Source organism: Abramis brama (genome assembly GCF_963993115.1).
Source record: "Abramis brama genome assembly, chromosome: 16".
Taxonomy (NCBI): domain Eukaryota; kingdom Metazoa; phylum Chordata; class Actinopteri; order Cypriniformes; family Leuciscidae; genus Abramis; species Abramis brama.
Genome location: NC_139978.1, coordinates 20,151,875 through 20,175,499, shown reverse-complemented (window position 1 = coordinate 20,175,499; position 23,625 = coordinate 20,151,875). Strand labels below are relative to the sequence as shown.

The 23,625-nt window shown below is 37.2% G+C and overlaps 1 protein-coding gene across 1 annotated transcript; it reads left to right on the top strand.

Annotated features, from left to right (window-relative positions):
* The first annotated feature begins 6,499 nt into the window (after positions 1-6,499).
* mmp11a (matrix metallopeptidase 11a) lies at positions 6,500-23,237 on the top strand. Its single transcript, XM_084086774.1, has 8 exons — positions 6,500-6,837; positions 12,398-12,648; positions 16,057-16,200; positions 17,292-17,425; positions 18,386-18,603; positions 19,268-19,472; positions 20,540-20,803; positions 22,368-23,237. Exons 1-8 carry the CDS (start codon positions 6,727-6,729, stop codon positions 22,484-22,486), a joined length of 1,446 nt encoding a protein of 481 aa, XP_083942900.1. The 5' UTR covers positions 6,500-6,726; the 3' UTR covers positions 22,487-23,237.
* The last annotated feature ends 388 nt before the right edge of the window (positions 23,238-23,625 follow it).

Genomic DNA, 23,625 nt, shown 5'->3' with positions numbered 1-23,625 from the left:
ACTTTTGCTGTGTAATTGTAACAATGTGCACTCAAACACACCAAACCAACAATTACTAAAAACACACTTAAAAACTGATTTTGCACGGGCATTTTGCACTAGTATAGTGAAACATTTAAGATTAGTTACAAGTCATTACTTTTACAAATAATTGGAATAGATTTTTTATTTTTTTATTTTTTTTCAATATTCTAAAACTCCCACAGTTTTAAAATTGGTTAAGATTTGAAAATCGTGTAGTGGGTCCCAGGCCTAAATTAGACATCTCTGATTGGCCATTGCGTTCCAGAGATCAACAAATATGTCTGTGATTTGCTACATTGCACACCATTGCAAAAACACGTTGTAAAAAGAAACAATGTTCTCCAGAGGCCGCAAACACAAATACGTGCTGGAGAGTTTGCCAAATCTGTTTCGTCAATATGATATTATTACAGTATCAACTGAGGGTGCACTTGCTTTCGTTTGATGGTGCTTATAGCACCCTCAAGCACCCCCATAGACCCGGGCCTGCTCTAGTAACATCAAAGGATGTTACATTTTGAGGACTATCATAGGGATTTTTACTATCAGACACACATTGAATCACATAAACTGCTCAGAAAGGATAATCATATTTAGGCAGCTTCCTAAAACCATTATATAGATTGATCTGAAATGACTTTATGTTGCACGTCCTCTCCTCAAACATTCAAGTGTGCTTTGGAGTTGACCTTGTCAGTGAGGTCATGGTTCGAGTGTGCAGTGTGGATTTTAAAAGGGTGGGTTCTTGTTGGTTCTGTGTTGTATTTCAGACGGAATGTACAATAATGAGATGCATACACCACTCTTTGATAATGATACACTCACTGACACACCTTTACATCATATTACACTGCACAGATTTATTCTTAGGGAAATCACAAACCCAGATCCTTAGATAGCCTATTATTACTGTATTTAACTTGTATCGCAATCTAAGTGTTAGATCATCTACCACAGCCCCATCAAACTCAAAAGAGAAGTAAACAAAGAATGGTTGTGGTTTGGAATAACCAATATAATTGTTCTGAGGCAGTGGGTTTTTCCTGCGGAGGCTCCCAGCAAGACTTCACTCAAAATCTGGTTTGAATTTAAAGAGGCATGTGGTCCCAGATTATAGCAGATACACAGATAAGAACCAAAAGGTCTATGTAAAAGTCTTGTTGAGATGGTTTCTCCATGTTCTACTATTAATGGAAGACTGTATTAACATATTCACTTCTATTTATTGTGAGACAAGCAATGTTTGTGCTAGATTTGGTAACAATAAATGATGTACTTTCTAAAAAAAACAAAAAAAATAATAAAAAAAAACACAAAGAAAGACTAATTTTATGTCTCTACCTTGAAGAATTGCAATTTTTGTTTGTTATACTTCTTAAGAGATAGCAAGAAAATAAATAGCATATAAATAGCTTCAAAATTTTTTGCTGTAACTTCATATTTTGATGTAATTTGAATGAAAAATTATAATTTGATTATAGTGCATTCATCTTAATGAGCCTCAGAATTTTTCTAATTATAAATAAAAATAAACCTTCCATGTGACATAAGTCAGCCAGACTTCACAATATTAGTTAACATTAGTTAATGAATCATCTAATGAGTTGTTTAGCCTATATAATTAAATTAGCAATACATTTGTTACAGTATTTGTTACTCTTTGTCAATGTTGCTGTTTGTGTTTAGATTAAACAATTGATGTTAATCTAATTGGTAAAAACTTCCAGCCCATCATCCCATTGGTTTTACATTAACTTGTGGTCAGATTTTGATCAGGTGAGGTAATGGGATGCAAGTTGTGACTCTCTAGGCTTCCTGTTTTCCTCTCCTGGGCTCATTGGGGAAATTCTCTGCTATGAGCTCATCCCCATCTATGCAGGTGAACTTTCTTGGAGTTAACTCATACACCCATTACATTTGCATGTAAAATAATATCATGTATATATATGTGCGTGCAGGAGATGCATCGTTCATCTGGGCGTATGAGTTAGTAAATATGAAGAGTTCAGATGCAAAAGCCTCTAAGTGCCATCTGAAATTTTCTTCTAGAATTATCATTTTTATCAAGCTTGTATATTTAAGTTCAGTAATTTCACTTAAATGGCAATGAAAATTACCTATGAATTGTCATTTAAGTGAAATTACTGAACTTAAATATACAAGCTTGATAAAAATGATCATTCTAGAAGAAAATGTCAGATGGCACTTAGAGGCTTTTGCATCTGAACTCTTTATATGTTTTTCTTTCTTTAACAAAGATTACATAAACATTGTAGGTTGATGCAGTGACAAAGCTATGAACCTTCCAAGAGGCTTACCAGGGGAGGGAAAAACAACATCTGAGGCTCATGGCGGGGCTTTAAAAGTAAGTGAAGCCTCATTAGTTTTATTTGTGGCCTCCTGCACCTGCATCTTTGGTACACCCACATGCAGAGTTAAAAAGGCAATTCAAACACTAACTTGGACATACATAAGCACATTCCATAATGGAACAAATTAAAGGAATAGTTAACTTAAAAATGAAAATGATGTCTTCGTTTACTCACCCTATAGTTGTTTCAAACCTGTATGAATTTCATTCTTTTGCTGAACACAAAGGAAAATATTTTGAAGAATGTCGGTAACCAGACAGTTGATGGACCCCATTGATTTCCATAGAAAAAAAATGATTTACTATTATCTATAATGACTGATTTGAATGATTGACTGAAAATGTTCTTAATCATATTTGTGTTTATTGTATTGTACTCTAACCTCTTAGAAGCTAACACAATAATTGTGGTATTTTAGCCATTACAGACATAGACAAAAACCATATATAGAATGTGCAAAGATCTGTGGTCCTTTCATCACTTCTGTAAACAGAATTCAAAAGGCAGTTAACTAAAAGAAGAGCTTAATTCTTTTTATAGTTAGTGGTCATGCATGGTCTGATTTTGCATGAACTTAAATTGGCTGTTGAATGTACAATAAAGTATGTTAGAAAAAAAATGATAAATGGAATCAGAGTTTGATTTTGCCTGCAGCTAAGAGTGGGTTTTTCAAATTCAGAAGGATATCTCCCCATTATCTTTTTGAGTCGGTCTCTCGACATTGCGTGCTAACGCTATAGGGCACCCCCCTCCTCCCTCGAATACCAAAGCCTGATTGCATTGCGCAAGTAAAAATTACTGGCCAATGGCGTTTGAGTACACAAGTGAGGGGCGGAGCCTTTCACTATATAGCTTAGCGCTCATTGACATTGCCTCAGATATCTTTCTCCTTCAAGAAACAAGCATTGGATTGCTTCTTGCTGTTGACAACACTCTAAGAGGACGCCACATTCACTTGCTGTTCCCCTTCTGCAATCCAGCAGAGACAAATGTCCATCAAGGAGTGTTGTGCGTGCAGTGGACCTATTGAGCTCTGATGGAGATGAAGAACTCTGAGAAGGTGCAGTTACTGGGCATGGTCATAATGATTGCATGGCCTCTTTGGTGACGCTGTGGGTTCTTTTTCGGGGAAGTTCCGCAAAGCCCAAAAGTAGTCCATTTGCTGCCTAAAAGGGCTGCAGCTCCTCCAGAGCAAGTCGAGTCGTTCCGTGCCGAGCCGAGTCGTACCACCCAGTGGAAAAGCGCCATAAGAGGCAGGGGCTCCACCCAAGTAAGCCAGTGCCTGAGCTTCAGCCGCATTCTTGATGGGAGTGGTCAGAGGAGGAGACCATCTTACAATGTAGACAGCGAACCGGCAAGCAAAAGAGTTCACCTTGCTGTGTTGCACCCACCTGTTCCCTTGCCAGTTGATAAAAATCGACAGCGAGCAAATCGCGTTCTTCACCGAGGTGAACAATTCGACCTCCGCTTCTCCAAACAGGCTCCAAATCATCTAGACTTTCTGAGGATGTAGCCTCCATTGTCCGTGAAATGTGCCACTCCCTGACAGCATTTCCACGCCACAATTCAGACGGCCAGGAACATGGACTGCCCGTATCAATAGGAGGTTCCTGACCACCCACAAAAGGAAACGTTCCGCCAGCCAAGGCAGAAAGGCAAATATGCCTTTGCCCCAGTCAAGATCATGCCACTGGTGCTACAAAAGATCAGGGAGGAAAAGGAGACAACCTCGTGCTGCTGGTTGCGCCGAACTGGCCTAATGGCTCCCCCATGGCTGATACGGAGGCACCTGCTGTCTCAAGCGATGGGCACTATATAGCACCCCAGACCAGAGCTATAGGACCTGCATGTCTGGCAGGTCAGTTTAAGGCGTAGGCATTGAATGTGCCACAAAGGGTCGAGAGCCCTGTCGACCAGACGCCTTTATGCTTTAAAATGGAAAGTCTTCGTATCCTGGTGTAAGGCGAAAAATGAGGACCCATCGACCAGCTATGTCTGCTATTATGTTGTTTCTACAGGACTGTTTGGATAACGGGGGCACACCATCCACTCTAAAGGGTGTATGTGGCAGCCATTTCATTGATTGTCGCCCATTAATTGTCGGTTTGCTCCTCAGGAGACCATGCCTGTCCCACATCCTTTATGCCCTGTTTGTGCTTTGCATGCGTATGTGGACAGGTCTAGTCATTTTAGACTGTCAAAGCAGCTGTTTGTCTGTTTCAGAGGTTGCTGTAAAGGTCTGTGCACTTTCGAAAGAGCGCTTGTCTCATTGGATTGTGGAAGCTATAGCGTTGGCATATGCTTCTAAAATGAGACTCTTCATGGGCTTGGAATAAAGGGATGTCGATTCAGGACATTTGTTCGGTGGCAGGTTGGTCTTAGAACAACTTTGCTAGATTTTACAACCTTGAGATTCCCTCTTTTGCACCACATGTTTTGTTTGTGCAGGATATGTAAGCTGATCATTTTATGGCTGTTTGTAACGATTGGCCACACCCTTCTCTGTGAGCTGTGTGGTTTCAACTCTGTCCGGTACAGACCTAGAGTAGACCCGACCTACTCAAGACTGTTGTAAAGTTTTCTTTCATCGAAGCAGAGACCAGGAGACAGTTGGGATCGCGTTCAACGGAAGTTATTCTTTATTGAGAACTCCGCTGTACGTTGCTGTAGTACTTCCAACATGATCTAACTCTAATACAGTATGCATTGTAGTTATATACATTCCAAGGGGGAGGGATTACATAGAGGCGGGAACTCTGAAAAAAGCATGCAAATGAAGTGGGAACACACCCTACTCTGAGTCCAATTGAATCAGCATAACTATTCACATGCTGATACTGGCCAGGAACTCCAATTCCAAGAGCCATCCGAGAGCCATTAAAGACAAAAGGTGAAAGTCAATCAACCTAATGATTCAACGTCTGGGCTCCGAAAGGTGAGAATCTCAGTGATCTGACTCATTTAAAACACAATAGAGAAAAACAGGACTGGCAGAAACTGTTGTTACTATTATCCTAACCTAACCTTAAAATGCTAACTTCAATGTACTCAACTTTTACTGTTGCAAACTAAATTAAACATTTAATAAATTTGTAATCCAACAAGACCTAGAATAGGTTGGGTACTCTGTTCTGATGCACTGGCTCGGCTGCTTTGATTGGAGCATTTATTCCCAGCCTTAGCAAAAACGCTTGAGCTGTTTGTGTGCTTGTTTTGTCGCTTTACATTAGTGACAGATGTCACTTGTTTATTCATCAGTTTGGTGCTCGCATGCGTTAAATGCTTGCAAGTGTGTGCATACTGTTATAATATGCTTTACTAGTTCATTTGTGTTTTCTCTTTATGAGAGTGTTACCATTGGGTCAGCCCCTCGCCCTGTTATAGGCTGGGAGTGTGTCATTCGTTAAGCAACTTAACCTATGTGGTTGGAGTGTGTGTGTGTGTGTGACCATCATGGGTTTGTGTGTTGATGTAAAGGATGCCACACGCTGAATCGCCCTTCCACAGTTTAATTCCCTTGTCATCATTTTATTCTGCATAACTGCTTGCAATTATGAAATAACGGCCAGGACTCCATAGAGCTGAGAATGTTTACAAGCGCAAAATAGAAAATAGTTAGTCTACTTTACATTGCCTATTCAATAATTTTAGCAATTCTCATTTGCTACTTAAATCTATATAAAAAAATGTAAACAATAAAAATTAGATCAATTTAGCATAGAATCAATTTGCTTCGCTGCCCACGATTGTGTCAAGGATCAGTCACATTTCCATGTGCATTGTAAAAACGCGGATGTTTAGGAAAGTGCTGTGGCAATTTTTTGTGCCATCTAGTGGTTAAGAGGAGAATCAAATCAAATGCGCCTTTGTAGGCTATGTATTGTACACAATATAGCGCTAACCAAATAGATTATTCTACAGTTTCTTCCCCTGTAAATCTTAGATATCTACATCAAAAATATTAGTCTTTCCCTAAAATGTTACACATTTAGAGAACACGCAGGTCAGGTGGAAATTACATTTGGAAGTTATCCAAATCTGACCGAATTAGGGAGTTTTCGTATGCACTCGATTAGGCTGCAGGCTATTGATCAGCTCTCTTCAGAGGCAAGAGTTAAAAGTCACGTGGTGAGACAGGGCAATATTGTCACTCCGGCCCATAAGAAAAAAAAAACGGTGTATTTGAGGAAAGAGAACAAAGAAATCGTTGCATATAAATTACTGCAGTCTCCGCAGCAGCAGTCGCACAGGCATTGCGCGAGTTGTTTGCACCGCTACCTCCCATCGCATTTCCACTTCCAGCAGTGGAGCTCGAGGATACAGGAGGAGGATGTGGGTCTCCGGGCTTCTGTCAGGCGCTTTCGCTCTGCATGTGCTCCTGACCGTGAGATGCATGCCTTTGCATGGGGGGCGAGGACTGATGAAGCACAAAGAGCCCCCGGTGAGTTTATTAATGCCAGTACTCTTATTTCATACATTTGATGCATTGTTTAATTCCAGCTCTTGAAAACCGGTAGGCTGCTAAGTTATTTTACGTTTTAAAGTTTGTAAAGTTTGAGTTTCACTTGATAAAGTCTAATAAAATGCTTTTTATTTTACTTTAATGCAACATGACAAATAGAGCAACATTAACAAAGCTAAATTTGTTGAGATTTGGCTTGTTACCAGCCTCATATATTGGGTCATACATCATCATCATAAATCATAAATTGTAAAACGTCGTCTGAAGCCTCTACAATTACGAGCCAGAACCTGTTATTTTCATCTGGGATTGTTAACGTTTTATGATTCAGGATTAGTAAAGAATGCTTATGAGAGCAAGTTTGTCTCATTTAACTGTTTAACTGCCATTAAATGCTGTATTTTCCATCAATTTAAAATATACTAACAACCTTACTGTGCCATACATTTGAAGTGTTTGCTTGCTTAATAAAATTACCCAATCAACAAAAATGACCTAATTTCTATTTATGCCCCATATTTGAAGTGTTTGTTTGCTTATTACAATGACCTAATCAACCTGTGATCATAAGTACTGAAGAACTGCTTTTTAGTGTTGTGTTTTTGATGACTCAGGTGTAAAATTTATATTTAATGCTGTCAGTTTGTTCCCTCGGCGATGACAAAAGAGTGAGGGATTGTGCAGGCATGGGCAAGTTTGTGTTTCTGTGCCATCTGGAGGGACACGCACTCCCTCTCTCTCACACACGGATGCATAGCCTACTGTAGAGAGAATTTAGGGAATGTGATAGCCTGCTCAGAGAAACCGCACTGTCCTTGCTCCTGTTACGATTATTTTGTACTGGGACTGTGCTATTTAAGAGCAGTTTTATTTGGGTCTGTTGGTGCTTATGTAATATATATTGTGTTAATTATTATTTATTTTTTTGGAAAAATAAAGCCTCAATTTGGTGCAAGGTTTATATTATAAAGTTTTAATAAAGTTTTACATATGATCAAATTAGATACTGTGTATAACAGAAATGTAACTCAGAACCTTATCTGTTTGGTCATCTTGAAATGATCTCTTTTAGATCATTCCATCTCAACTTAAGACTACATGGGAAACTGTATACTTATGCAATTTGTCAGTGAATGTTTACGTCATGTCTGTAAATTAAGAAAAGGTTTGTCCGGTCCGGCTCCTATAGTACGTGTATTGTGCAGCAGACTTGTGGTAGTAGCTTAAAGACTTATTTTTTTGTGAAGAAAGCCGGGGAGTTTTGATGTCACAATGTAATGTAATGTAATGACTTTCGCTCTCATAAAATCACCTGCAACCAAGGGTACACCGCAAACCATCATCCGCTTAGAATAGTGAAGCCAAACTCACAAAATTACAAAAACAAACCACTGGAGGGCCAAAAGTTACATATTGTAGAATTAAAAGTTTCTGTAACACAGCCTCTGAAGTTTAAGTGAAATCACCTGCAAACCAAACAGCATTTCCATCACAACACAAGGAACATTGTGGTTTACGTATTATAAGGCTCACTCACCTTAACTTATTGGGAAAATGCCCCCGCTGTGATTTTGTCAGGGCCATTCAAGGAAAGCATGATATCAGTTTCATGACTTCCTGAATGTGCCAGAACAGGAATATGTGTGTGTGGGAGAGGGAGAAAATAGTTGTATGTGAATAAACCAGGTGCCAAAATCCTTCAAGCATTGACCCAAACTTTGAAACATTTACTACAGCTGGTAGATATAGAGGACTGAGCTGCTGGGGATAAAGTTTAACATGAGCACTGGTGCATAAACAGTATCTGGGAGCTTATCACTGAAAGCTACTTGAAAGTCTCCTTTAGTCCTGCACTGGACCGCTCATCACTCCCAAAGTCAGCTGCAGCTTCTAGGGGATTTACCTGTGAATATTTGTTCAAATGGTAATCCTTTAAAGCTTCATTTATCTTGCCATGAAGAGTTGTGATATGTTGGTGTAAGGATTAGCTTTTCTTTTACTCACCCTGTCTGATGTCTGTAAACCAGATGGACAGTAACTCATATCTTTGTTCCTGCACTCTAACCATCCAAAAAGTATTTATAGGTCAAAAAGCTCATTTAAGTACTTTTGATAAATGTGTAAATATACTAAATCATACATATTCCAAAATACACCATGATCCTTTTACCTTATTTTTTACTTAAAGGGATAGTTCACCCAAAAATGAAAATGCTGTCATCATTTACTCTTAGTTATCTTTTAAGGAGACCGACTCAGTTGTTCCTGAAATAATCTTGCTTTATGAGTTAAATGTTAAGTGAGGGATTTTTGCATTACTAGTCATCAAACTGATAAAAATAATAATTGTTTCCAAACATTTTTCCCAAACAGTCCTACGTCTTCCAGTGGTTGCATAAATAGAATGGAATTCTATTTTTTGGTCATTTTGGGTTTAAACTTAGGGCTTGAATCACTTTAAAGTATTAGCTTTAAATCACTGTTTTACTACTGAAAGTGGCTTGTACTTTCAATTAGTTGAAAGCAATGAGAAAAATCCTAACAATTAATCCATTATGCATGTCACTTGACATTTTTTGCAACATAATGGTCCCATATTCACACAATATCACTCTTTCTTATCAATCTTCCTCAACAAAGGTTTCTGAGTTCAGATATCATTAACCCTTTTTTTGGTGATTCTGGATCTCTGCTGGTGTTTTGCAGTAATCTAGGGCATAGTTCTGGGAAACAGCACATAGGGGCAAAACAAGATGCACTCAAATGCACCCTGTCAGCTCCTCTTATCAGGACTTCCCCTGTGCTAGCACGTGTGAACACAGGAGAGAGGCGGGGGGACGTGGGAGCTCTAGGCAGAGACAGGCTGTGTTCTATGGGAGTGAGGCTCAAGCACAGACCTCCACTGGCAAATCTAACCACACATGAAAGGAGACAGGAGCATTTATAACTTGGCTTTGTCTGGGGTGGCGCATCTGAAACATCGAACTATACAGGCAAAACGCTGACTCTAAATATTTCCAGCATTAAAAAATGAATCAGAAAGCATTGTTGGCTAGCTTTCAAACTCTCTGAGACAAGTTTTTTTCTCCCTGTCTGATGTCTGTGAACCCATTAACCACTGACCCAGAATTTTGATCCCACTCTAAAAGGTATTTTCAGTAGCTCTAGGGTCAGACGGTTCATTTAAACAGAGTTGATAAAAGTGGACAGCTACATTCTCACACATATTTCAAAATTCACTCTGATCTTACTTCCATTAACTGCAGTAAACCCATAGCATTCCTTTCTATGGCCGCTTAGTTTCCATTTTGTGTATATAAGGTGCAATTTTGTTGCTGTAATCTCTTCGGACATTTAATGAAATAAACTGCTTAAACATTGGGGATTGTGTTTTGGCAGAACATCAAGGCACCTTGGGCAATGCTTTCTCTTTAGATTACACACACACTCACACACATGAAAAAACAACCTATTGTGTTGACTTCATTCCCCCCTGCATAGTATAGTCAAATTTGTCCTAACTTGCCCTCCATTTTCGAGTAGTGGATCGTACACATAAACTGGAGTTCTAAAAACATGCATTGTAAATGAACAATGCCGAAAGCACCTCATCTTCGTGTGTGCCAGATGTGGAATGTGTGTGTTATTCCAGGATAATGTCCGATCTCTCCCACTGATAGGTCAGGAGTCATGATGCTGTCAGATGTTATGATGAGATAAACAACTGAGAAAATAATCAATTTAATCAAGCATCTGCTTTGAATTTCTCTTTGTAGCCAGTTTGGTCCATGACGTTTGATTGAGGGTAAGTGCTTAGCGTAAATATTTTAAATGAAAAAAGATGACGCCATACACTTTTAGAATATTATTAGAAGAAGAATATGTCTGTGAATATAGACGTTTCATGTGAAAGCAACATACATTTCTAAGAACTTGACGTATGCATTTTAAACTAGAATGTTTCTTTTCTTTATTGTGGACACCCTTATTTGTCATTGACCCATAAGTGTATTAAGTATACAGTATAAGCAATACCTGCAACTTAATCCAAAACACAAAGAGCATAATGAACCTGAGCTGTCTGTGCACATGTTTGAAATCAGTGTGCTGGTAGAAAGTCTCGCTCAGAGACCAGGGCACATTCCATAGTTCCTGCTGGGCATTGTCTCCAATATAGCAGCTCTTGCTCACGCATGAGGAGTCACCGATGAGCCTCCGTCCCTGGGAGAGAGACACAGGGTCACAGAGGGGAAAACGTTTAGCCTGTTTGCCGTTTTTTTGCAAACGTCCTAAACATTTAATAATATGTTGTAAACCAGTCGGGGGAAAAAAACAAGGGCGCCAACAATCTTGTCAGGACTGTGCTTTTTTCTTCTAGTCCAAAGGAAGACATAACGATAACATAAAAATCACATTGTAAAAAATTAAAATCTTCAAATTGTAACATTTTTCACCTTTTGAAATACATTTTGGTTCTTATGATTTTATGTAAGTATTTAGACATCTGGGGTTGGTAAAAGTGGGTAAAAGGCAAGACTGTAAATGAAAGCTGAAACATCCTGAAGTTTAAAACCTCTGTAATTGCCTAAAAAATTCTGGCTAAAAGCACCACAGTGCTGCCCAAGGCATTCTTCTCTGTCTTTAACGCCCATGTTAATGAACAGCCATTTCCTCCAAAGTATGTTTAGGGACACTAAGCAGTCCATCCGCAATCATATCTCACAGTTAGTAAACAGCATCAACCATGGGAAACATGATTTTTCTTTTTGTATCAGATTAGGTCGGCTTGGCTTGTTTGTTTTTATTTAATGTTCCTTAACATAGTTTATGTTCATTATCATTAACTGTTTCCTTGACAAAAGGGTCAGTATGTAAAAAAAATAAAATAAAAATAAAAAAATAAAAAAATAAAAAATATATATATATATATATATATACAGGTAGTACACTACTGTTCAATAGTTTGGGGTCGGTAATATTTTTAAATGTTTTTGAAAAAAGTCTCTTATGCTCACCAATGCTGCATTTATTTGATCACAAATACAGTAAAAACAGTAATACTCTTGTTATGACAAATTTAAAATAACTTTTTTGTAATTTATTCCTGTGAATTTTTGTCACATGATCCTTCAGAAATCATTCTAATATGCTGATTTGGTGCTCAAGAAACATTTATTATTATTATCAGTGTTGAAAAAAGATGCTGCTTTTGTGGAAACAAAAGGATTCTTTGCATTTATTTAGATTAAATATCTAGATTATTTAGATTATTTATTTAGAAATCTTTTGTAACATTATAAATGTTTTTACTGTCACTTTTGATCGATTTAATGCATCCTTGCTGAATTAAAGTATTAATTTCTTTAAAAAAAAAAAATAAATCTTACTAACCCCAAATTTTTTAACAGTAGTGTCAACTTTATTCAATTAATTGAGCTTGCTTTAAACTTCACTTACTCTCACAAGAGCATTACAACACACTGTCCATTGTTGTCCATTACCAATAAGTTCATGCAGGTCTTCCATCTTTCCATAACAGAGTTTGCCACAGATTCCTCATTCGCTCTCTGAGAAGAGGAGAGACAGGGTCCACCTCCACCACCCTCAGGACACCTTTAAACCTCAAGCAAAGGGTGAGCCGCTCAGGAACAGCTCCGGGGGTGTAGGTCCACTGCGCTGTGGCGTCCCAGACTACCCTGACCAGAGAGAGGTGCATCTCAGCAGGCACCCCCGACAGAAACGCTTTGTGATTTTTGGAGGACGCTGGCCAAAAACTGGCCTCACTTACAAGTAAGGTGTACAAGAAAACTAATTTTTATATATATATATATATATATATATGGGGGGGGGGCATAATTATTAACATCATGGATATTAATTGTATGATTTCATTAATATTCAGTAGGTGCTTTAGACCTACCTGTTATTCCATTCACTCCATAATAATATCAATAATAGATAAATTAAAAGTTTGTGGGGGCATGTTGCATCCCGGATTAGTATAGTTTTATTATAGTTAACTAAAATACATGTTAACGGAAATAAAATATATAAAACTTTAATGGCAACATTTCTTCCTTTAATTTAGTTCAACTTGATACAAAAAATAACTCAAACTTAAACTGAAATAGAAGTTTTACTGAAATTAAACTATATTGACATATTAAAAAAAATTAAAAATATATGACAATGACAACAAAATTACTAAAACTTTAACCAAAATGAAATAAAAACTATAAAAGTATCTCAGTCAGGGATACTAAAATAACAGTTATCCCATATTGGTTGAAATCCCTTAAAAAAATTATTACATGTTTTATAATTTATTATTTAACAACAACAATAATAATCATCATCATCATAATAATAATAATCCTGATAGCTTTCTAGAATTGTATACAATGAATATTGTCGGCTCTGTGAGAAATTGCTTTTGTTCCTGTCGCTTTGGATAAAAGCATTTGCCAAATATAAAATAATAATAATAATACTTATTATTATATAAAACACACAATTATTATTGTTATATTATTATTGTAATATTAAATTATTATTATAATCACACATTTTAGAAAAGGGTATTTTTTATTGTTTTGATGATTGTTGTCCAACACATTTACATTCTTTAACCAAACACTTAGCTTCTTCTTTTTTTTTTCTTTTTTCTTTTTTTTTTTACTTTTCTTTGTGAAGAATAATAAGGTCCAGATCTTTTCAGTTGCTGCGTCTCAATTCGCATACTTATACTACATACTTTTAGGGCGTAGTATAAGTAGGCGAATTGAGACGCAGCAACTGAAAAGATCTGGACCTTGTTTAAACCTTGTGAAGAAAAAGTAGATACTTTTGAGTGTGTAGCAAAAGATTGCACAAGCTTTGGGACATACTATCACGTCATACAATTGCATCTTTAACAGTTGCTATCTGTCGCATCCTGTCACAGTAAACTGGCCTGTCAATCAGGGCCGTAATTCGTACCCCCCCCCCCCCCCCCCCAATATTTAAATCTATGCATTACAACCCCCCCAATATTTATACCATCATCACATGAAAAGGAGGCATCAGGAGGCATAGCCAAACTTCAACCCCCCCAATGTTCAAACCAAATCTACGCCCTTGCTGTCAATCATCTTGTCACAATTAAAATCCTTTCATTATTATTTCCTACCGTATCGGAGAGAAATGCAATAGCATGTTGATCTGCAGTCACGGGTCATGCAGAGAACTCTTCTCATATTAATGCATAATGATGCATTTAAAAGTTAATGGCAAAAACGGATCTTGATAAAAGTCCACATTGTTATTGCAGATGAAATATAACATGGATAACATTTTTTTTTTTTTTATCAGGTAAAACTCAAACCTCTCACCGTAGGCCATGCATATCCACCATTCTTTGTAGTTTTTTAACACTTTTTGCTTGTGTTTGTAGTTCCTCCTCCAAAGCGCAATGGGTTGTGGGCAATATTAGCCTTTAGAGTGAGCACGGATCCACACTTCGAAAATCTACCGGAAATAGTAGACCATCCGAGGACTTTTGACATACTCTTTTCAACATACAATGCTTTTGGACACTCTTATTCTAATCTCACATACTATTTAGGATGGATAGTATGGACATTGGGATGCAGGGAGTGTCTCAGAGCCTTTTTGTTTTCAACAAAAGAGTCATTTCCCCAATTTTTTCAATATCAGAATTAATAGTAATGTTTGTGCGCTGATATCACTTTCTATCTCTGTTCTGATCATACCTAAGCAGACAGTTTATGTGGAGGAATGCAAGGGCATTATAGTCAGACCTGTGAGGGAGAAAAAAAGGCCCGTCTTTGAAAAAGAAAGTAATCAGCCACATTTGTACAAGAATCTATTCACAGGCAGCACAGTGTGGATGTATCCGGTGGAAGATGTATACACTGTTTTCTTTCTATGGTCGTGTCACTCTGGATTGTTCTTTGTGTAACAGTTTTATAGCTGTGCACAATGTGTATTAGAATGGGACAGTATAAGATAAACTAGATGTTTACATTTAAATATAGTATATATATATATATGTGTGTGTGTGTATATATATATATATATATATATATACACACACACACACACACACACACACACATATATACAGTATATATATATATATATATACATAATGGTTGTGATTGTGAATATAATTCACACAACGAAGGAGAATCAAAATAAAACTTTAATCACAAACGCTCATGGAACTTAAATACATGGAACAAAGGGATCTAATTAGGAAACAGCTGAAAAGAATGACTAATCAAGGAGACTAACAAGAAGGCAGGCAGGAAACAGAAACAAAGAAAACAAGACTCAAACTGAACATAACAGAATATACGTGTTACAATAGTCATAGTAATGCTATTGTGAATTTTTTCTCTTGCTATATTGGAGCATATAAGAACACAAAAATATATTTGTTGTAGTTTCCATTCACTGCTATAGAAGTTTACCCAACTATGAAGACTTGCGCTTCTAAGAATCCCAGAAATGGGAAAAGCATAAACACAAGAACACAAGCATAAAAAAATGGTATCAGAAATTCTAAGCCGAAGGGGCTGAATGAATCGAGACACATTCCATGACACAGACAGGTGTGTGGGCCCTCTGATAAAGCGTGGCTTCCTTTATTAAAATGCGCATTTCTAAATAATCTCCGATACAAGTAGAAACAGCTTTTAGAAGTTCCTGTTAACTTGAGCTACACAAATTATTACTGCTGTTCAACACAAACATTTGAAGAATGCTCAATTAAGTGCTCACATTTGTGTGCAGGACTATAATAAAAAGTTTTGCCCAAATTGTTAGTGAAGATCAAGAACAGTCTGATATGATACGGTGTCTGAAGTTACATGATTCCTGGTGAGTTCTGCTCCTGTCAGAGAAATGGGTCATAAAGCTGCACACATAATACCACTACAACCGCAGTTTCATTATGCTCATAAAATAACCAATCAGAGCACATTGTGAGGTCATGTGACATGCTCACCAGACAGATGCCTATGGTGATGAATAATAAAGACGAATCACTGGTGGTCTCTGATGTGGGTTTGTGTCGGTTGGTGGTCCAGCAGTGAAAGACCGGTGGTCTGAAACACAATGTGTTTATGCAGGAGCAAAAGTGATCACATGTTTTTTGTTGATAAACTTTGAGAATTTCTCAAATTCTGTGTTCAGGATCCAGCGCTTCCCGTGGCAGATGAGCGAGGATAAAGTGAGGCGAGTTTTACAGGAAGCTCTCAAGGTCTGGAGTGATGTCACACCTCTCACCTTTACTGAGGTCAGCAACCAAGAGGCCGACATAGTCATTGACTTCACAAGGTAAAAAAAACAAACACCTTTCACTATGCAACAAATATACAAAGTGAAGGATTGGGAATTTTGTAATTTTTGCTTTAGGTCTCCAGCTCATCTTTATCTTCCTAAACCACTAAGACTTCATAGTGACATCAGTTGGCATAAATGCAGTACCATGCAAAATCATGTTCTCTGTTACAGTTATTTCTGAAATACCCTCTTCATAGATGTATTTGTCATCTTTGATTACTTTATCCTGCAAACATAGTGTCCAATAGTACAAGCATTACAAGATAAAGTGAGTATTAGTATAGTATTCAGTATAACTATAATATAGAATGATAGTATAGAACAGCACATTATAATACAAAGTACAAAACAAGTAAAGTACAGATGATACAGTATAGTACAGTGCAGTATAATATGGTATATACAGTACAGTATAACATACACTACTGTTCAAAAGTTTGGGATCTATAAGAATTTTTTATATTTTTAAAAGAGGTCTATTATACTCAACAAGGCTGCATTTATTTGATCAGAAATACAGTAAAAATAGTATTATTTTGAAAAATGTTTTCTATTCTTTATCTGTTTTCTGTTTGAATATATGTTAAAACGTAATTTATTCCTGTGACGGCAAAGCTGAATTTTCTGCATCATTACTCCAGTCTTCAGTGTCACATGATCAGAAATCATTCTAATATGCTGATTTGCTGCTCAAGAAACATTTCTTATTATTATGAATGTTGCAGACAGTTGCGTAATATTTTTGTGGAAACCGTGATAAAAATAATTCAGAATTATATAAAAGAACAGCATATATTCTAAATATAAAACTTTGCTAAACTTATAAATGTCTCTACTGTCACTTCTGATCAATGCATCCTTGCTGAATAAAAGTATTGGTTAAAAAAAAATCTCACTGACCCAACTGGTAGAGTGGTGTCCATTCTGCTGGACATGCAATCTCAAGATAGCAGAATAAAATAGCTTTTTCTTGACCCCTGATATTCATTTTAATTTCATGTTTTCATATGCATGTCTTTAGGTATAAAACTAAAGAAATGAATATATGGAAAAACGTTACATTATTACTATATATCCTATATTAGGTACTGGCATGGTGATAATTTGCCATTTGATGGCCCTGGTGGGATCCTGGCTCATGCTTTTTTCCCAAGGACGCACCGGGAGGGAGACATTCATTTTGACTATGATGAGTCCTGGACGGTGGGCAATGAACTTGGTAAGTGGTAAAGATAAAATCCTCATCTTACTGCTTCACTGCCTACCACTTTCTTGGAAAACTGTAAATCCCTGATAAAGATAACATTCTTGGGATCAGTAAATCAGTGAATGTATCATAGATGCTTTCAACACACCTATAAAAATTACCTTTAAAGTTCTGATTCATCTCTGAATCGCTTTAAGACTTTGTGCAGACAAGCAGAATTTTTTTTTTTTTTTTTTGCTTATCTGACACAAATCTCAAACACGATCCACATTTGAAATCTGATTTCTTTTAATCATTTGAGGTGTGACGTGCGTGACCATATAAGTTTGTTTTAATGTGTAATGTTGCTTAAAATACATTTTAGCTGTGTCCGAAACTGCTCACTCGTTCACTCATTCACTAATCCCTATATAGTGTATGGCATTTGAGTGCACTATATCTGCAAGGAGTGAACGAAATGAACGAAACGCGCTCAGTCCTCTCCGCATTGGATTGTGGGAAATAGTGCTTCAGCAAGTGTACATCGAATGTACACTCGAATTCAGAGAGGATTGTGGGTAAAAGTAGTGAACGAATGTAGGGAATGATGTTGTTCACTCAGAATTCGGACACCACTACAAAATGGCCGACACCTGATAGTGCACCATATAGTGGATAGGGAGCGGTTTCGGACACAGCTTTTGAGTTCAGCAAAAAAGTAAGATGTCATGACAGACATAAGCAGGGGCAAATTTTCTAGTTTTATGTCTCTCATTCCACAATGAGAGCAACACTCAGCTGTTGGATAAGAAAGCCTCTCGGCATCCTGCTAACGTTTACATTATTACTACAGAAACTGATGTAGAAGCACCAGATACTGATGGATCAGAAGAGATTAGAAAAACAAAATGACAATCATTCCTTAAGATCACATTTGAAAACCAAATCAGATTTGTGTGAAGAAAAAGGATAATTTCATTTGTCATCCTACAGGAACAGACCTTCTTCAGGTGGCAACACATGAGTTTGGCCATGTCCTGGGTCTACAGCATTCTTTGGTGCCTGGGGCCATCATGTCCCCATTTTACAGCTTCTCCTATCCTCTCCAGCTCAGTGAGGATGACAAGAAAGGGATCCAATACCTCTACGGCCCCCGACCGCAAGCCCCGCCCCAAGTCCCTATTGAAACCAATGAGATTATCACCAGTGCAGTGAGTCGCCGAACGCATCATCCCGCCTCAGTTTATCTGCGGTCAATTACACTTGAGAAATTATTATTAACATTGAAAAGAATTAAATGAATGTCAGCAGCAACATCAACAGCATAATGTTTATTATGAACAATATTGGTATTTATGGTGGTAAATACCAATTATATCCGTTATATTGGAGGTTATGGTGAGGCATTTAAAATAGAAGTGAATGGGGCCAATCCGTAAATGTTAAAATACTCATTATTTCATTAGTATAGACATAAGATGTAAACAATTTGTGTTAACATATCACATTTTAGTGTGAAAAAACATTTACTAACCTTTTCTATGTGAAGTTATATCCAATTTTACAACTTAAACCCTAAAATGTCCTTAAATGATGATTTAAACAGCTCTACAGCTCAAATAATACAAATTTTAACAGAATTAATGTCATTAATAATTAATCTCCATTGTAAGTGCTTCACTTTAACCTCAATTTTTCCATTTCCAGGGACAGATCATAATTATAATTTTTTTGTGGTAATAAATGTACTTGGTAATAAATTATACCAAGAATATTCCTAAAATATGAAGTATTTTAAATTAGTTTATCAATATGCTCCCTTTATTCTCACTCCCGTTATTCCATCTCCTCTTCTCCCGCTGTCATTGTCTGTAGCCTGACGCTTGTCAAACAGATTTCGATGCTGTGTCTATAATCCGTGGGGAATTGTTCTTCTTCAAGGCCAGCTATGCCTGGCGCATCAGGGAGGGCCGTCTGCAGGCGGGATACCCTGCCTTGGCCTCCCGACACTGGAGGGGCATTCCAGAGAAAATAGGCGCCGCCTATGAAGACAAAAAGAGCAATATCTGGTTCTTTGAAGGTGAGTGAGTGCAACACCGGTGGCTGACTGTGGTGATTTGTGGTTGGAGGACAGGATCAGACAGGCCTGGTTATGTACATATCTATGGTGACTGGTGGTGCGGTACTTCCCCTTGACCCATATTGAAGCATCCTGAATTGTGCCTCTAATGCAGGGCATGATAAAACATGACCATGAAGAACAAATGCTACTAACAACAGATACATACACTTGTGTTGTGCAGTGCAGTATCTAAACAGAATTGTACGCTGTAGGTTGTTACTGTTGCTGAGATGGTACTTTCTCTGAATGAATTTCACTGAATATTGAGAATTTGGTTGAAATTCAGTGCATTTAGACTAGCATAGGTTCAGTCAGTCAAACATGGGGTACATTATAATGCTGTAAATGTACTTCATTTTTTCACCATTAGAGGGAGCACCTGTGACTGACTCAAGACAATTTTATCTTGAATGTCTTAAATTCACTTTTTCATAATACTTTTTCATGTATTCTGTTGAGATTCTGTCCTTTTAAAGCTTTAGAGGGCTATATAGTACATTTTTATACTGATTTAAATGCTAACTTCTGCGGCAAAAACATCTTCTTACGCCATCTTAGAATATTGATCATTCAAAAGGCTAAATATATCAGGATTTTGTTGTTATTTTTTTTATCACCCAGTGTAGCAACTCATAATGTAATAACAAAGCATAATGTAATAATTTTGTCAGAATGCAATAAAATCTTGAGCTCATAATGTGATAACAATTTTCCAATGTAATAACTATTTTTCACATAATGTGCTAGTCATGATTCCAATTGTTTGTCTTGTGTTTTGTAGGACTTTTATGTTGAAGTGTATTCTTAGTTCTCTTTGTTTCTGTGTTCATTCCTGTGGCCATGTTTGTAGTTTTGTAGTTTTTCCTGTTGATTAGTCTTCCCCAGGTGTGTCTGTTTACTTGTTATCTTGTAAAGCCTGTTTGCCCCTATGTATATATTTACACTGAATTAAAATCACTGAATGAAAATCATACAATAATGCAGTCATATTTATAACAAACTCTTTCCCTTGTGTCCTGTGTAAGGTTCCAACTACTGGGTGTTTGATGCAGAGCACAAGATAACTGGACCAGACCCTCTGCAGACTATAGGCCTCCCTGTCACGCACATTCAGGCTGCACTGTGCTTAAAGGAGCACCACGGCCACCATACATACTTCTTCAAGTCAGGAAACTACTGGCGTTTGGATCCCCAAGAGAACAGAGTGGACACAACCTTCCCACGCAGCATTCAGCAGGACTGGCGGGGCGTCCCTGATGAGATTGATGCTGCCTTCCAGGATGATCGCGGTACTTCCAGCTCAGCCTTTTTAATACATATCAGTGAATGTTAATATTAACATGAAAGAAATCAGGTCTCATAAGTTAAGAAAGTTTGTTGAAAGTTTGTGCGTTTTAAATTAATCGAGTGTCTGATTCAATAACCCGTTTATAAATCATCTCTGAATGAATCAGCCGTTTTGAACCAATCATTTTGAATAAAAGGTAGGATAGGCAATTGACCCTACGCAGGGAGTTTGATTGACAGGCGATCTGACCAATCATAATCCGCCATCCGCCGAATCCGCCATTTTTGTCCAACAAAGCAGTCAGGAGGGTTAGTAGATTAATGTTGGAGGATTTGAACTTGAAAAACTTGAGTGTACTGATGTCTTTCCACGGTTAAAACAACATTCCTTCTTATGTTCATTCATGTTTAGTTGATGCTATAAATTAACTAGAAGGAAGAGATGATTGATTCACGAGCAGCTTTAATTGAGACTCTACAGCAATCTGTCAGACACATTAAAGAGCCACAAAACTGTATTTATTGTTTAAATTTCTTTAAAAAATTACCACATTTGAAAGTTGAGACTTTGTTTCACATCAAAAGTAACTTCTCCTCCTGTCCATACGGTAATTTCTCTACTATGCGACAGAGTCGCGTGGTTATGATGCAATCGTTAGCCTATTTTTACAAAAACTGCTTCTACGGGGCCATAACGTGAGATACAAGGTAATGGAGCCTTTTATACATTGTCGTGTTTCTTTAGAAATAAATAATGGACAAATGGAGTCTTTAAACACCTCACATGTAAAGTTATTCGCTGTCAAAGTGACGCCAAAATGAATGGGAGTCAATGGATTGGTAACAGCAGGTGATGGTCTGCTAATCAATGGCGGCCCCCGGGGAAGCTTCAGTTTCCGGCTGAATGATTACCCCCTTGAACATGTAGTGGCGTGAGAGTGGCGTAGCTTGTCGGACATAGCAACAGTAACTAAAGGGGGCGGGTATTTGCGAACGGTCAATTTCAGAGAGGCAAGTAATAGCAAGCTAGCTTTGACAGCATAAAATACCCATATTTTTGTCAGTATCGGACATCCCTAATCTCAGAACAGTCCAATAGAATGTAAATCTATTTGTAACTGAAGCTGCACATGAACGTATGTGACGTATGAACGAAATGACTTCATTTTCTGCATTATACTAAGACTTTTTTAGTGGATAAAACTCAAAATATGTTAAGTGACTCAAAAAGATGCAGCAGGTCACGTTCACAGAATAAAGGCACTCATAGCTTCTTAAATCAGTATACTACTGATTTACTGTGGTAATTTTCTCATTTTGGTCACTGCTCTGCCAATTGTAATTGGTGAGTGTGACAGACCTCTGACAGAAGAGGGCGATATTTCAGCAGCAGCAGTCGGTGACAGTGGTTTTGAATCAAGTTGTTTTGTTACATGACATACTAATTGTGCACACTCACTTTACAATTTATAATTGCAGTGTATAAATACAAAATAAATGCAAAAACATTTCCCATTAATGCTTTTTCTTGCATGAGATTGTGTAAAACTGTTTTATACTCTACAGGCTTTGCCATCTTCATCAGTCGCCGACAGTACTGGAAGTTTGACCCAGTTCAGCGCAAGGTTTTGGAAGGTTACCCGCGCTACATCGGTGCAGACTTCTTTGGATGTAACATGCCATAAACCCTCAGGAAACATTTCAGTCTCTTTCACCATGTTTTCACACTCTGGTTTGAAGCATACAGTGTAAATTTCCCAACATTTTCATGATGACGAACTGTACTATGTAACCTAAGTTCTTTTTCTCCCGGCCATTTCTCTTCACTTCACCTCAAAAATGATTAGTCTGATTAATCTAATTTCTTCTCAGGAAATCTTGCACATCTGAGCTTTATGAACCACGAGCAGCTATCTGTATTTGTTGTATATCAAGCAACCACTGTGTAAGAAGACATAAATACCCTGTTGTTAAGGTGCTAAATAAGGTGCTAAACGTGTCAGGGATCTTTGCACCAGTTGCAATGTCCGTAACTCTTATCTCAAAGTTTTTACAATTATTTGCAAGTTGTACTGTATCTTAAACTGTGCAGTTTGTATTAATTAATCACACACACACACACGTTTTTTTTAAGAACACAAACTCTTGACAGATAAGCATTTGTTTATGATGTTGAGACTGTATGTTAGACTAATATACCGACAGACAAACTGGCGCTCTTCAGTGCAGGACACTGACAATGTTTTAAATCTCCTTTTTTAAATATACAAGCTTGGAATTTTTTTCACATCATCTGTGTACATTTTTTTCTTCTATATTTTCTCAAGTTTTTTAGCTTTTACACTATTTTCTTCTGCTTTTCATATTTACTGTGTAAATACTTTTATATAAAATGTGTGTTGTATTTTGGTACAATTAAAATATTCCCAGACCACCTTTCTGTGATCCACTCGTTTATAATTGTAGTTTTATTCATAATTATGTAATAGTTTTATTTGTCATTTTATTTGCAAATGTATTTATTTATAATTTATCATCCATTCATTCATTCGTTCGTTCGTTCGTTCGTTCATTCGTTCATTCATTCATTCATTCACTCCTTTAAAATGAAAACAAATAGAAAAATGAAAACAAAATGCTACAAGAAGAAAAGTTTATGCCCAAAGTGTCATGAAAATTAATATAAATAGTCTACGTTTTATTCATATAACAAATATAGATATTTTTCAAAACATAATTTGTATAATCTATTCATTCACAATTTATAAAAAACAATTTTCATCAGTTACATTTACGCCAATATTCATTACATCACGTCAGCGAA

Bases quoted from the DNA above. Each gene is read 5' to 3' on its own strand.
- mmp11a (XM_084086774.1), top strand. From the start codon at position 6,727: ATGTGGGTCTCCGGGCTTCTGTCAGGCGCTTTCGCTCTGCATGTGCTC. The intron at 16,201-17,291 runs GTAAAAAAAACA...ATCCTATATTAG, and splicing joins ATAGTCATTGACTTCACAAG to GTACTGGCATGGTGATAATT. The intron at 20,804-22,367 runs GTACTTCCAGCT...TATACTCTACAG, and splicing joins TGCCTTCCAGGATGATCGCG to GCTTTGCCATCTTCATCAGT.